The sequence below is a fragment of the Oncorhynchus clarkii genome, chromosome 6 (genome assembly GCF_045791955.1).
Source record: "Oncorhynchus clarkii lewisi isolate Uvic-CL-2024 chromosome 6, UVic_Ocla_1.0, whole genome shotgun sequence".
Lineage (NCBI taxonomy): Eukaryota > Metazoa > Chordata > Actinopteri > Salmoniformes > Salmonidae > Oncorhynchus > Oncorhynchus clarkii.
The window spans coordinates 39,690,309-39,706,480 of NC_092152.1; the positions used below are offsets into that span (position 1 = coordinate 39,690,309).

Here is a 16,172-nt window from a genome sequence, read left to right on the forward strand (position 1 = left end):
GTGGATATATTGAAGCAACATCTCAAGACATCAGTCAGGAAGTTAAATCTTGGTCGCAAATGGGTCTTCCAAATGGACAATGACCCCAAGCATACTTCCAAAGTTGTGTCAAAATGGCTTAAGGACAACAAAGTCAATGTATTGGAGTGGCCATCACAAAGCCCTGACCTCAATCCTATAGAACATTTGTGGGCAGAACTGAAAAAGCGTGTGCGAGCAAGGAGGCCTACAAACCTGACTCAGTTAGACCAGCTCTGTCAGGAGGAATGGGCCAAAATTCACCCAACTTATTGTGGGAAGCTTGTGGAAGGCTACCCGAAAAGTTTGACCCAAGTTAAACAACTTAAAGGCAATGCTACCAAATGCTAATTGAGTGTATGTACACTTCTGACCCACTGGGAATGTGATGAAAGAAATAAAAGCTGAAATCAATTATTCTCTCTACTATTATTCTGACATTTCACATTCTTAAAATAAAGTGGTGATCCTAACTGACCAAAGACAGGGACATTTTACTAGGATTAAATGTCAGGAATTGTGAAAAACTGAGTTTAAATGTATTTGGCTAAGGTGTATGTAAACTTCCGGCTTCAACTATAGCTGATGTCATATGGTCAACCCTTTATCTAAATACTTTACAGTTAACACAGACTGTAAGTCACTAAGAGTGTCTTCAAAATAACAACACTTTTACTCATACATTCAGCATATGTGGCCATGCGGAAATCAAACCCACAACCCTGGTTCTACAAGCACCATTTTCCAACCCGACTGAGTGACATCAATATCAGCAATATGAATAGTACTACCAACATAATGTGTTGTGAGAGAGCTGGCTTCCTGTTCTGTAGAAAGCCATCAGACTCCCAGAGAGACTCAGGAGAGGCATCCATCCAGTGTTTGTGTGAGAGCCAGAGAAACAAACTAGTGGCTGTTAAAGTCTATGGCTCAGAGTTGAACTGAAGAAAGGGTTCTTGTCAGAAAGTTCTTGTCAGAAAGGTTCTCCTGGGCTAACTTTTCTCCACCCGTGTACAGGTTCAGACCACATCCGTGAGAAGGACGGTCTGTGGTCGGTGCTGGTGTGGCTGTCCATGATGGCTGCCAGGAAACAGGGCGTGGATGAGATCGTCAAGGACCACTGGGCCAAGCTCGGACGCAACTACTTCTGCAGGTCACTGCAGTCGATACTCTGCTATGCAATCAATTAATGGACCCCCCCCCCCCCCCCATTAAAACCGTATTGATTCCTTGGTGTTGCATAAGGTGTCCCCCTCTCCTGCCCCGGATGACTCCGTTATGCACCCCCCCATTAGTCTCTTATCTCAGTCCGTCCCCCTGTCCCCACCCCCCCTTCTAGGCTCTTATTTTAGCTGCTCCCACAGGAGAGACCGAGAGGCTAGTACTGCCAGTGTTCCCCATTGTCCAAATACATAATCCTCAATATTCCCACGTAACTGTTCCTAAACCTGACACAGACTTCCCACAGGACACAGAGGGAGATGGAGGGGAAACAACCACCTCAGTCTCAACACAGACCAAACTGTTTGGGACTTTGTTTGGGCTTTACTGTGAAGACTTAGAAAATGAATGGAGTTTTATATAAGGAATTGTGCAGTGTCTTTAAATGTCAAGGCTCCAACTTGGTTTAAAGAAGCTCTACAATTAATTAAGTGTCTTAAAATGTGTTTGTCTCTATGCGTGTGGTTTCAAGGAGTGTTTGTGTGTCTTTATGCTGCGTTTGTGTATGTGGTTTGAATCCCCGAGCCGACTAGGTGAAAAATCTGTCGATGTGCCCTTGAGCAAGTTACTTAACCCTAATTGCGCCTGTAAGTCGTTCTGGATAAGAGCGTCTGCTAAATGACTAAAACGGTAATGTAATCTGTGCGCGGGCACCTGTGTTCACACCTGTGTATGTGTGTCCCCAGGTTTGACTATGAGGGCGTGGACCCCAGAGCAGCCTTCTATCTGATGAGGGACTTGGAGGGGGTGATCACAGACAAAGCCTTCCCAAGCCAGAAGTTTGCTGTGGGGAACACCGTCTACAGCGTGGAGCGGGCTGATAACTTTGAGTACGTCGACCCTGTGGACGGAACTGTGGTCCGCAACCAGGTCAGTCTACCTGCCCCATGGCTCTGAGAGGAGGGAAGGAGAGGAGGAGAAGAGGGGAGAGAAGAGGAGGGGAGGAGGGGAGAAGGAAAGGAGGTTCGGTTGTCTATGAGGTCTATTTAATTGGTCACTTTATTAGTCAAAAAGTCGGCATATATTCCTCTTCCCTCTATCCTTCTCTCTTTCTATCCTCCTACTCCACACCACCCAGAGTGCATGTGCCTAGAGTGGGGTTCCATGTTTGGGCATGGCTGTCTCTATCCCTCCTCCTCAGCCAGTAAACACACACACACACACATCCAGTAGAGCACTGCTTTGCACCAGTACTGAGAGACAGAAACAGGGCAGCTAGACAGGCAGAGATACAGTAGTGGAGTGATATGCAACCTCTGGTTAGGAACAGTTGGCCTACTGTTGATGTTGAACATACTTTTGAGTGGTAAACACTTCTCTCCGGTTCTTACTTCACTGGTTCCCAAATGGTGTGAAGGCCCCGCTGGTCACAGTCGAGTCCTGCGTTTTTTTTTTCAGAAGCAAAGCTATTCAGCACATTAAACCATGTCTATGGCATTGGTTCTGGTGACATGTTGAGTCATGAGAAGACTCCCAAAGTTGTAGGTAGGTCACAGGGCTAAACGGTTTGGGAACAAGTGATGTGCATAAGGCAGTGATGTCACAGTGGCTAATGTTTTGGCGTGGCCTTTATTCTGATTGGTAGACTTGGTTTCGTCTGGGGCTTGTAATGTCATTGGTGGAGGCAGATATGTCTCGGCTGGGGCCTTTGTTGTGATTGGTGTAAAGACTGATGAATCGGAGTCTGTGTCAGCCATCCACACACATCTCAGTAAAGATGATGAGTGTTATAGACAGTCTACTGTTGGTGAATGTAAACACAGACACACACGCCACTGCCCCGCGCCTCCATCATATCCATGTCTGTGAAGCTTACCCTGCGGACTACCTCGTTCTGTCCTGGAATGTGTGGAAACTAGCCTGGCATCGACATTTCTCAGCCTCCAGCCCCAGCTCATAAGACACACACAGACCAACACAGACAAAATAATGACTCGTAAAATCCTGATGGCCACCCATTGGTGTCAGGAGTCTTGGTCTGGGATGTATGATGACATAAGAGATGGAAGCGTGTGTGTCTGTCTGTGTGTGTGCTCGCGTGTGTTTGTGTGTGTTTAGCTGTACGTTTGTGTATGTGTGTGTTTGCAGTCAGTCACAGTCCCAATCGGGCCTGTGACAGTAGCAGGATCAAACCTGGGCCATCCTTCACTGTCACCGTGAGCTCACAGTGCTCCACAGAGGCACAGAAATTACAGCTAGTAAGTCAGTCAATCAAAAGTGTGACATTCCTCCCCTCCCCCTCCCCCCTCCCCCGGTAAACCCTGCTCCCCCTTGTCCATATTATTACATGATACATTCCACATAGACACAGGGTTGTGTCAGCTGTTGTCTATCCCCTCTGCCTGTCTGCTTGTGAGAGGGAGGGCGGTGTCAGCTGTCCAACACATACATGTGTACACACACATACATACACACACAAGCATATTTACACACACACACACCGGAGTATACATACATTCTTAAAACAGAGACACAAGCTCACAAATGTTCACACATACAGAGATACTGTACACATGCTGTGCACATACAAACAAACACACATGTGCACACACACTTAGACTGGCTGTGATGACATGTCAAGGGAAGAGAGGCTTTACAGAGCTATGAGTGGGTTGTCTCTGTAGCCTGCTACTGAATTCTTACCACATAGACAGATTACACACATACTATTGTACATTGACGCTCTCTCTCCTGACACAAACAAACAACTACATGTACACAAACACAGATAGGGTTGCACTGTAGGTAAGCATACACACAGCAGGGTCAATTCTTACCTTTACTCATATGACTACAGCGTCATCTAGTGGATGTCATTTGATACTGCATTAAACAGCACTGACTGTCCTCTGTCTCACTGCCTCTGGACTGTCTGTCTACCTGTCTTAATGCCTCTGGTCTGTCTGTCTACCTGTCTTAATGCCTCTGGTAAGTCTGTCTACCTGTCTCACTGCCTCTGGTCTATCTGTCTACCTGTCTCAGTGCCTCTGGTCTGTCTGTCTACCTGTCTCAATGCCTCTGGTCAGTCTGTCTACCTGTCTCAATGCCTCTGGTCAGTCTGTCTACCTGTCTCAATGCCTCTGGTCAGTCTGTCTACCTGTCTCACTGTCTCTGGTCTGTCTGTCTACCTGTCTCACTGCCTCTGGTCTGTCTATTTACAGGGTCTGCGGATCATCTTCACTGATGCATCCCGTCTGGTCTTCCGTCTGAGTGGAAGTGGGGGAGGGGCCGGGGCCACGGTCCGGATCTATGCAGAGAGCTTAGAGAGAGACCCCGAGAGACAAAACAGAGAAACTCAGGTAGGGAGTTTACACTGGAATCCATTATGATAGGTACTATACCATTATAGTATGTGCGTGTGTGTGTGTGTTTGTTTCCGACAACTCAGCAATGGCAATAAGAGGGTCTTTCTGTTTCTTTCTGTATTTACAAGCTTACAGGCCCATGAACTAAGGAGAGGATCTAGAGTCTTAGAAAAAAAGGTGCTAAGTAGAACCATATAGGATTCTTTGATTTGTTCCAATAGGGGAACCCTTTTTGCAGAGGGTTTTTTAGCTAGAACCTTCTATGTGGGGTTCTTCATAGAACCACCTGTAAATTGTTCTGGCTAGAACCCTCTCTTTAAAACTGCAACATTGCCTCTGCACCCCATGACAAAATGTGTCAAGTTGCAGGAAATAAGCTTTAAACCTGCTCAATGTTTTTTTCCACCAATAAGACGGGTATGAACAGTCTGTCTCATGTACAGTGCTTGTGCCCATAGAAATAGACGTGGCGCATGCACACCAGAATATTCCCCAATGCTGGAAGTGGGACCTAAATGAAAAAGTTTGGAAACCCCTGCCCTAACACAGTGTTGTTAGGAAACTCCTGGTTTACAGGCCACATCAGGGGCCTCGTTAAAAAAAATATATCTTAGATTTATACTTGAACTTAGTCGTAAGATCTTTTCTGACAGTGTGCTTACGTTCGATTCATTAAAGATACTGAGCATAAAAAACCTTGCTTACGCAGGTTCTTAGAAGCCCATTTGTAACTTACGCACCTGTGATCAATAAATCTCAAATGAACTTACAATTGACGGCACCTGAACGTGCCTTACAATCAGCGATTTCCCCTTATAGAATGCTAGCACAAATGAGGGTTTAGTCAGGAATAGCCATGGACCAAAAGAGACAAGGAAACGTTTTGGAAGACGAGATCACGGCGATGGCGGAGGAGATTGAAGACAGGCAACACGTATTATTCGGTGGACTAAATAGTGGGTTGACAAACAAAGCCAAAACAGGTAACTTGGGAGCATGTTGCCGCGGCAGTGAACGAAGTGGGGCAGCAAGACAGAACTGTGGCTGATGTGAAAAAGAAATGGTCTGACCTTTAACTGCAAGGGATAAAAAGAATAGCCGTACCTAACCAGCAGGAAAATCACTCACGTCAAGTCTAGACTATGTGTAGAGAGAGATAAGATCATTTCCACGTCAAAGTAAGGTTTTTATCAATAACTACTTCAAATGTGGTTTTCTGCGCAAGTTATACTTAAGATCAAAATTGATCGTAAATCCGTTTTATAAATGAGGCCCCTGGCCTGCAAGTCACATAATGACGACAGGCAAAATGATGTGTAATTCCTATTGGAATCCAGCCAGAGCGAGGATATCCAACAATTTGAACTTTTAATCACCTGCAATCTGCCTTCAGAATTTGATTAATGTGATTACCTAAATCATCTAAACTGGAACAACCATCTCAGTAACGAGTGCAATAAGTCCAAATACTAACATATTGGATTAGTTTAGGAAAATGTATGTTATTTATCTTTGTGTAGAATAGGATTAATCAACCAATCAACATACATGCAAAAACACATATATTAAAACAAACAATTATGAAAATCAACCTGCAATAGAGCATGCTGGGAAATATGATATCGATGGGCTTGGTTTTTATAGTTTGACTCTAAACACAGTAAAACATTACACAATCACACTCAAATCTCGTTGTTAACACCAACACTGGGATTCTTTTTAACTCCTTTATCAACACTAGAAATATTACACAAAAACAGACACTAGATAAAACTGGCCAATTTGCCACAAATGTCAGTAAGACTGTCCATGATTGAGTCTTTGAATGTAGAGATGGAGATAAACCTGTCTAGTTTGAGGGTTTTTTACAGCTCATTCCAGTCACTAGCTGCAGCGAACTGAAAAGAGGATCGACCCAGGGATGTGTGTGCTTTGGGGACCTTTAACAGAATATAACTGGCAGAACTGTTGTTGTATGTGGAGGATGAGGGTTGCAGTAGACATCTCAGATAGGGGGGAGTGAGGCCCAATAATGTTTTATAAATAAGCATCAACCAGTGGCAGAGGAAGCTTGTTGGACACTAAGAAAACTTTGTTGTAGAGCATTTAACACAAAATCCGGGGAGGGGCGAGCTGGGTATAAGACTGTATCATCTGCATATGAGAGAGCTTCCTACTCCCTGAGCTATGTTGCTGATGTAAATTGAGAAAAGCGTGGGGCCTAGGATCGAGCCTTGGGGTAATCCCTTGGTGACAGGCAGTCAGAGAGGTAGTTAGCAAACCAGACCAAAGACCCCTCAGAGACACCAATACTCCATCTTGTCTCCTTGTCTTCCAAAGAATAATTCTTGCCTTCCAAACAATCATCAAAGAACACTTTAAAAAAAAAACGTTATTCTGTTCTGGGTAGAACTCTTTGCCTGACAAAGAACATGTGTCTTCCAAAAGGATTGTTCAAATGAAAACGGTTCTTGGAAGAACCCTTACTGTCCGCAAAGAACGCTTTTGAAAGAGTGTATGGAACATTGTAATTTTCTTTTTATCTAATTACTTAATTTTTTAACCACAAGGACAATGGCATTGTCAACAATAGGGGCATGGTTCACAATGGTCACAAGAAGATGTCTTGATTGCGTACATCTTCACACCCCAGAGTTAATAATACTTGGTGGAAGCTCTTTGGCAGTGAACAGGATGTGGCCACCACAATACTTGAAAATACAGAGAGGATAAACAACCTTGAAAAGAATGAAGCCTGTGTTCAAATATCTACTCCAAATCATCCATTATGTGTGCAACAAGGCTGTTAAGTAATAATGCAAGAAAACACGGCAAAGAAATTAACTTTTTTGCCCAAATTAAAAACTGCAGGCTTGGGTCAAATCCAATACAACACAGAGTAAAATCCTCTGTATTTTCAAGTATTATGGTGGCAGCGTCATGTTTTTGGTATTCTTGTCACCACCAGGGACTGGTGAGTTTGTCAGGATCACAATGAACATGAAAGGAGGACAATCCACAAATTCTAATGCCCAAAAAATATAAGTGACAAAAAGTCTAACCAGAATGGCTTTCCAAGAGGTGTTGAGTATTCCAGAGTGGTCCAGGACTGAATCCTGACTTAAAATTGCTTGAAAATCAGAGACACGGTTTGAATATTGCTGTTCATCAATGATTCCCAACCAAATGTACTGAGCTTGAGCAATTCTGACAAAAACAATGGATCAATGTTGTCCTAAGAGTTGTGCAAAGTTAGTAGAATCATGTTCAAGATGTTTCACAGCTGTAATTGCTGCCAAAGGTGCTTCCACTTAGTATGAAACGGTCCAATGCAATCCGTCCCACCAAAACAGGCTGACATTTCAGGCGGTCTTTTCAAACAGCTCTTACTCTAAAAAGGCATTATCATCATTTTTTACAATTTCACAGTATTATTCCAACTTCATAGTGTGGAACTAAATATAAAACATTTTTGACTGCACTGGGCCTTTTACTCTGGGGTGTAAAGACATACACAGTCAAGACATCTTAGTTTCTTTATTTTGTATTCATTTGGAAAATGTTCTATCATTTTATTTCATTTTGAAAACGTGGAGTAGATTGTGTTGATTGTATTCCAGTTTTAAATGTAATTTTAAGGCAGAAAATGTGAAGACTGTGAAAGGGGTCTGTAGACTTTCACTAGTGACTGTAGGTGAGTCCTCCCTTACTAAACAAACCCAATCAAATGATAACAGCTGTCACATACTTAACCTATAAAGAATTGCCATACTGTATCTTCAGTGTGTATATAGTTGATGTTTATGGTGTCTGGTTGGACAGTTATCTGTAAGACTGGAGGGCTTTTGGTTTTATGCTCAGGTTGTCTTTTGGTTTTATGCTTAGTTGTCATTTGTTTTTGGTGGTTTACAGTATAACCCTGATTTCTGAAGGTGGTTTTAGATAATTGATTAATTTTGTACAGTACAGCTATATGTAGTTCACTACTCCCCAACACTGGATTCTTAGTGGAACCAATGTGGGTAGTGTAGAAGGCTCCGGGGTTAGGGTTAAGGACAATGCCAATGCAATCAGGCTTATAATCTACCACTACTACTGATTACCTTCAATGCCTTTTACACAGGGACGTAAGGGATTAACATATTCTCAGTCACTGTCCCTTGGCCGTCCTGCGTTTTGAGTATGCTGTAACTATGTTGCTAGTATACCAATACCACACTCACATTGTACACTTATTGGAACATGAGCAGTGGTAGTGCATCCTTTCAAGGTCTCTATGGGCATTCTAATGGGCATTAGAAAAGAAAGCCTGAAGTAGTGGCAGTAATGGGTGTATGGTGTGAAGTGTGTATGAAGCAGTGTGTGCTGTCTGTATCCCAGGCGGTGCTTGGTCCCCCCATTGTCAGTATTAGTGCAATTTGTGAAGTGCGTATAAAGCTGTGTGTGTCTTCTGTGTCCCAGGCGGTGCTGGGTCCCCTCATTGCCATCGCCCTGAAGATCTCTGACATCCACGAGAGGACAGGACGCCGCAGCCCCACCGTCATCACCTGAGCTCTGCTCCACCGCACACACACACACCTGAGTGCTCCCCCCCCCCCCCCCCACAAAACACACACGCATCTCTGAGGCCACCACGTCCTGCTTGTTGTCACACCTGGGGCCAATAGCAAGCAAGCGCTATTCACTCTCTATTTATATCAACATTTAAAATATTATTTGGTCTGCAAAGAAAATAAGGAAGCTGTGTATTTCAGCAGTTGATAAGACACCAATTGTTAATATCATGCCTCTGTTTTGAAAGTTTTGTGTTCTGGATGTGTGAAATTACAGCCACAAAGCCTGTGTCTTTATCTATGTGTGTGTGTGTGTGTGAATTTGTTTGCCTTATCATTCATTATAAAGGCGACTGACGGAATTAAAGGCAGAAGTCCAGTTGTTTATACAACATGTTTTCTTACGATATATTTTTTAACATAGTATAATTTTAAGCAGCGTTTCACCTTTCAGGAAGTTTATGCCACATGTATGCATGCGTGCACACACACACACACACACAGACACATTCTTCCAAGTATGTTTGTCTTTAGCCACCGGTAAATCGCACATACAGAAAAATGATATATTGGAATATATTTCAATAAAATATAAATATATTTAAATATATGTGGGAAATGTATTTATCAAATATATAAATAAATAAAATATATGTACATGTATATTTGTAAAATACACACTCACCTCACAACCTTCTCCGTCCTTAGCATTAGGTTCCCAGAGTGGTGTTTTGCAATGCTAAGTTGGATCAACTGGAGTTACAGTTGAAAATCAATTCTACAGAAATTGAGGTATAGCCTACCTGCCACTTATGAAACAGTAAAAATAAATGAGGTGTTATTTCGGAAACTTAAAACACTTGAAAGTAATTTTTTTAATACATTAAAATATGTTTCCCGAGCTGTCAATCAAAATTTGAAACGTTCCCGATCCCCATCCACAGCCCCACTTCCAATTGATAGAGCAGACTTTACAATTTTGAATTTTCTTCTGAAGAAGGAGAAGAGCTGTTGTCACCGCCAAAAAGCTTTTGGTCATTTTATTATCCATTCATAACATTTAACCTGATGGGTGACGAAGGAAGAAGATCATTTATTCAACTGCAAGCAAGAGTTTTCATCGAACTTGCTAACTAACACAGCTTAGCTACCTACCTAGCTAGCTCCTTCTTTAGCTTGCCACGAACATGCAGTGTGACTGGTAAGAATTGTTTTGAAAATTAAAGTTGAGTAGAGTTCAGTAGAGTTAATGTCATGTATTAGATATTTCATTGCCAAAACTATTGTTAAAATGTTCTTGGCTAGCCAAGCAACGTGTTGCTTGCTAGCTAGCTAACTTAGCTAGGTTTAGTGAGGGGGATATTTCTGATAGAACTGGCTAGCTGGATTATTTATAGCAACAACAAACAATATATTTGTACCTCCTGCAGTGGATCCTTCTGGTCTGGAGCACAGTTGCCTATGGATATACCCCATCCAATGTAAGTAGTCTTTTGTATCATTTAGTTAGCTAGTTCCCAATTAAATAAAAATGTGTTCACAAACATTAACCCCTTATTTATTTTTTTATCTTGTGTGGAATTGTTTCACTGACTCCATTATCCACAAGGTAACTGTCAACTTGTCAGTCAGCAATGGACACTGGAGGTGAGGGAATCTACATTATATAAGTATCAATTTGATGCTAATGAACATAAACCCCTAATTCTTCATCTTGTGTCCAATGTTTTCACTGACTCTGTCTTTGCGTTATTCACAGGGTAACTGTCAACATGTGACTCTGAAAATGGACATTGGAGGTGAAGGAATCTACATTGGAAAACTGATTGAATGAATGTTGTTACCATGTCATTTCAACAAAAAATGGAATGTGATGATGTTGAATAAATGTGGAAAACTGATTGAATGAATGTTGTTACCATGTCATTTCAACAAAAAATGTAATGTGATGATGTTGAATAAATGTGGAAAACTGATTGAATGAATGTTGTTACCATGTCATTTCAACAAAAAATGTAATGTGATGATGTTGAATAAATGTGGAAAACTGATTGAATGAATGTTGTTACCATGTCATTTCAACAACAAATGTAATGTGATGATGTTGAATAAATGTGGAAAACTGATTGAAAGAATGTTGTTACCATGTCATTTCAACAAAAAATGTAATGTGATGATGTTGAATAAATGTGGAAAACTGATTGGATTAGCAAAAAGTCATCAATGTAGGGTAATTTCAAGTTTTAACCTAAATGTTGAATTTTTGTTGATTTCACAGTGAATTAACGTTAGTTGACAACTCAGCCAAATGTAAAATCAAAACTAGATGTGGAAATTATGTCTGTACCCAGTGGGAATTTGAGAGCAAAAAAATAAATATATATACTGTCACACCCTCATCTGTTTCACCTGTCTTTGTGTTTGTCTCCCTGTTTCTAATAAATCATCTGAGGACTGTACAATCCGCCTCCCGTGTCTGGATCAGGGTCATGTCCTGATTTGTGATATATACAGTACTAGTCAAAAGTTTGTACACAGGTTTTTCTTTATTTCAAAGTAGCCATCCTTTGCCTTGAGGACAGCTTTGCATACTCTAAGCATTCGCTCAATCAGCTTCATGTGTTTTCTAATACCTTTTTATGACATGCCCTGGCCATAGAGAGGCTTTTTATTCTCCATTTTGGTTAGGCCAGGGTGTGACTAGTTGAATGGTTGAAAAATATACAGTACCAGTCAAAAGTTTGGACACACATTTATTTGTACTATTTCCTACACTGTAGAATAATATTGAAGACGTCAATCAAAACCATGAAATAACACATATGGAAGGAATCATGTGGTAACCAAAAAAGTGTTAAACAAATCAAAATGCATTTGAGATTCTTCAAAGTAGCCACCCTTGCCTTGATGACAGCTTTGCACACTCTTGGCATTCTCTCAACCAACTTCACCTGGAATGCTTTTCCAACAGTCTTGGAGATCCCACATATGCTGAGCACTTATTGGCTGCTTTTCCTTCACTCTGCGGTCCAACTTATCCCAAACCCTCTCAATTGGGTTGAGGTCGGGTGATTGTGGAGGTCATCTGATGCAGCACTCCATCACTCTCCTTCTTGGTAAAATCGCACTTATACAGCCTCAAGGTGTGTTTGGGGTCATTGTCCTGTTGAAAAACAAATGATAGTCCCACTGCAGAATGATGTGTAGCCATGCTGCTTAAGTGTGCCTTGAATTCTAAATAAATCCCAGACAGTGTCACCAGTAAAGCACCCCAACACCATCACACCTTCTCCTCCATGCTTCATGGTTGGAACCACACATGCAAAGATCCTCCATCCACCTACTCTGCGTCTCACAAAGACACGGTGGTTGGATCCAAAAATCTCACATTTGGACTCATCAGACCAAAGGACAGATTTCCACCAGTCTAATGTCCTTTGCTTGTGTTTCTTGGACCAGCGAAGTCTCTTATTTTTTGGTGTCCTTTAGTAGTGGTTTCTTTGCAGCAATTTGACCATGAAGGCCTGATTCACGCAGTCTCCTCTGAACAGTTAATGTTGAGATGTGTCTGCTACTTGAACTCTGAAGCATTTATTTGGGCTGCAATCTGAGGTACAATTAATTGCTGATTTCTGAGGCTGGTAACTCTAATGAACGTATCCTCTGCAGCAGAGGTAACTCTGGGTCTTCCTTTCCTGTGTTGGGCCTCATGAGAGCCAGTTTTATCATAGTGCTAGATGGTTTTTGATTAAAGTTCTGGATTGACTGACCTTCATGTCTTAAAGTAATGATGGACTGTCGTTTCTCTTTGCTGATTTGAGCTGTTTTTGTTTTAGTATGGACTTGGTCTTTTGCCAAATAGGGCTATCTTCTGGATACCCCCCACCTTGTCAGAACACAACTGATTGGCACAAACACATTAAGAAGGAAAGACATTCCACAAATTAACTTTTACAAGAAACACCTGTCACACCCTGGTCTTAGTATTTTGTGTTTTCTTTAGTACTTGATCAGGCCAGGGTGTGACATGGGTTATTTATGTGGTGTGTTTTGTCTTGTTTTTTTTGTAGGTATTGGGATTTGGTATAGTGGGGTTTTCTAGGAAAGTCTATGGTTGCCTGAAGTGGTTCTCAATCAGAGGCAGGTGTTTATCGTTGTCTCTGATTGGGAACCATATTTAGGCAGCCATATTATTTGAGTGTTTCGTGGGTGATTGTTCCTGTCTCTGTGTTTGTTTGCACCAGATAGGCTGTATAGGTTTTCGTGTTACGTTTCTTGTTTTGTATTGTTTGTTTTTTATTTCGTTATTAAACATGTATCAAGATAACCACGCTGCGTTTTGGTCCTCCTCTCCTTCACCGCAAGAAAACCGTAACAAGACCAGTTAATTTAAATGCATTCCAGGTGACTACCTCATGAAGCCGGTTGAGAGAATGCCAAGAGTGTGCAAAGCTGTCGTCAAGGCAAAGGGTGGCTACTTTGAAGAGTCTCAAATATAAAATATATTTAGATTTGTTTAACACTTTTTTGGTTACTACATGATTCCATATGTGTTAAAATGTATTAATTTTGTAAGTATAATAATGATGTCAACATTTGCATTATGCATTTGCTTAATGCATTTTGGTTATAAAGGGCTTCATCACAAACTCAAAGACGGGGGTGTTTTGCATTACATCAGTGTTTCTTAATCCTCGCCCTGAGGACCAAAAGGCATACACACACATGATTACACTAATCAAAGGTTTGATGAGTTTATTATTGGAATCAGGTGTGTAGTGCTAGGGACAAAAACACAAATGTGCACCCCTTGGATCCCCAGGACCAGGATTAAGAAACACTGCATTATATTAATGCATTAATAGGGGTTTACACAGACTATAAAGCAGCTATGAGCTCTTGTGAATACTTATAAAACATCAATGTGCATTTCAGCACATTGCATGCATGAGTAGTCGCTAGGTTTTCCTGTGCCTCTTATCTCACCTTTCCCTGAAGTGCTAACGAGCCCCAGTCCGTCCTGCTCTAACCCCTTAGTCTTTCACTGTTTGTGAATCAACACATGCAGGTGAAAGATTATGAATGGCTAGCATTTCCTCGTGTGATATTGTGAATGGCTGCTTTCCTGAACACACTGATGACAAGGCCCTTTTATCAGTGGTTGTAGTGACGCTCAGGTAGAGATACAGGCTTTTGTAGTACCTGCTCTTATCAGTGACACGTTCATCTTCTACATGGCCTTACCTTGCTGAGCTCATGCTTAGGGCGAGTGGAGCTAACCAATGCTAAGGTATCGCAGAATACCTCTCCATCCTCTATGGCGATATTAACTCAATGTATATTTCCAATGCATCAATACTGTATCCCCAAGGTTTTACTCAACCCTGATTGGTTCAGTTTAGTTTACACAAGCAGTTGGGAATAATAACCAAACCAATTCAATCATGTGACTTGTGTCCAATGTGATGAAGTAATACAGTGCATTCGGGAAAGTATTCAGACTCCTTTACTTTACTTTACTTTTTCCACATTTTCTTACGTAAAAGCCTTATTCTAAATTGATTAAATTGTTTTTTTCCTATTCAATCTAAACATAATTTCCAAGATGGCGTATCTTTTTATATATTTTTTCTTCGCATATCGTTTTTTATATTTTCTTAACCTCAACTTCAACATACTCTCCTGCAATCCGCCTCACCCAATGTGGTAATGGATCTGCTATTTTCTTTACTTTTGAACCAGAACCCCCAATAGAAGCTAGCCAGCTAACTAGCTACTAGCTAGTAGTCAGCTAGCCACTGCTAGCGCTCATCAGCTAACCTTTAGCCCGGACAACTCTTGCCAGTCTGCACAGCGGGATTCAAACCAGAGCAAATTGGTCTTATTTTTCTCCAAATCTCCGGATTCCTACCGCAATCTCTGAACCTTTTCACCTGGATCATCGCAGCTAGCTAGCTGCTATCCGAGTGGCCACTCCTGGCTAACGTCTCTGTCCCGAAGCAAGAACCAATTAGCCTGGAGCTAGCCTTTGCTAGGCCCATCTCCCATCTAGCCACTCTTTGGGCTACAATACCTATTTTGCCAATTGGCCTGGACCCCTTTTACTGCCGACAAGGAGCCCCGCCAATCCATCATGACTGGACTACTGACGTAATCTCCCCGAGGGGTTTTTTCAACTGGCTCCTCCGTTGCGACATCCCCTGAATGCCCATCTGCTAGCCTGCTAGCCGCAGCCCGCTAGCTGTCTAGAGCATATCGGACTGTTAGCTGAAGAGGCCCATCGGACAAATTCTTTGGCCACTATACCTATTTTGCCAATAGGCCTGGACCCTTTTACCACACGGAGCCCTGCTGATCCATCACGACTGGTCTGCCGACGTAACAGCACGAGGGGGCTACAATAGACTTCTTCTGTCATAGACGTCCATCTAAGGCTTGCTAGCCCCGGCCCGCTAGCTGTCTGAATCGCCGTGACTCCAGCCCGCCGGGATACTCACTGGACCCCTATGATCACTCGGCTACGCATGCCTCCCCCTAATGTCAATATGCCTTGTCCATTGCTGTTTTGGTTAGTGATTATTGCCTCATTTCACTGTAGAGCCTCTGGCCCTGCTCAATACGCCTTAACTAACCCTTTATTTCCACCTCCCACACATGCAGTGACCTCACCTGGTTTAAGTGATGTTACTAGAGACAATATCTCCCTCCTCGTCACTCAATGCATAGGTTTACCTCCACTGTATTCACATCCTACCATACTGCCAAGTTAACAAACAGATCACCGACCATTTTGAATCTCACCGTACCTTCTCCGCTATGCAATCTGGTTTCCGAGCTGGTCATGGGTGCACCTCAGCCACGCTCAAGGTCCTAAACAATATCATAACCGCCATCGATAAGAGACAATACTGTGCAGCTTTATTCATCGACCTGGCCAAGGCTTTTGACTCTGTCAATCACCACATTCTTATCGGAGTCTTGGTTTCTCAAATGACTACCACGCCTGGTTCACCAACTACTTCTCGGACAGAGTTCAGTGTGTCAAATCGGAGGGCCTCTTGTCCGGACCTCTGGC

General features: G+C 42.3%; 1 protein-coding gene across 2 annotated transcripts in view; it reads left to right on the forward strand.

The window, feature by feature from the left end:
• The window catches only part of LOC139411123 (phosphoglucomutase 5), a 43,414-nt gene extending 33,925 nt beyond the window's left edge, over positions 1 to 9,489 (forward strand). Inside the window, exons 8-11 of one of the 2 annotated variants that reach the window (XM_071156992.1) lie at positions 1,036 to 1,171; positions 1,926 to 2,109; positions 4,401 to 4,538; positions 9,006 to 9,489. In XM_071156992.1, coding sequence (XP_071013093.1) covers positions 1,036 to 1,171; positions 1,926 to 2,109; positions 4,401 to 4,538; positions 9,006 to 9,095 — 548 coding nt within the window. In that variant the 3' untranslated portion in view covers positions 9,096 to 9,489. The remainder of the gene's footprint in view (positions 1 to 1,035; positions 1,172 to 1,925; positions 2,110 to 4,400; positions 4,539 to 9,005) is intronic. The other variant, XM_071156993.1, reaches the window with a different exon arrangement.
• The last annotated feature ends 6,683 nt before the right edge of the window (positions 9,490 to 16,172 follow it).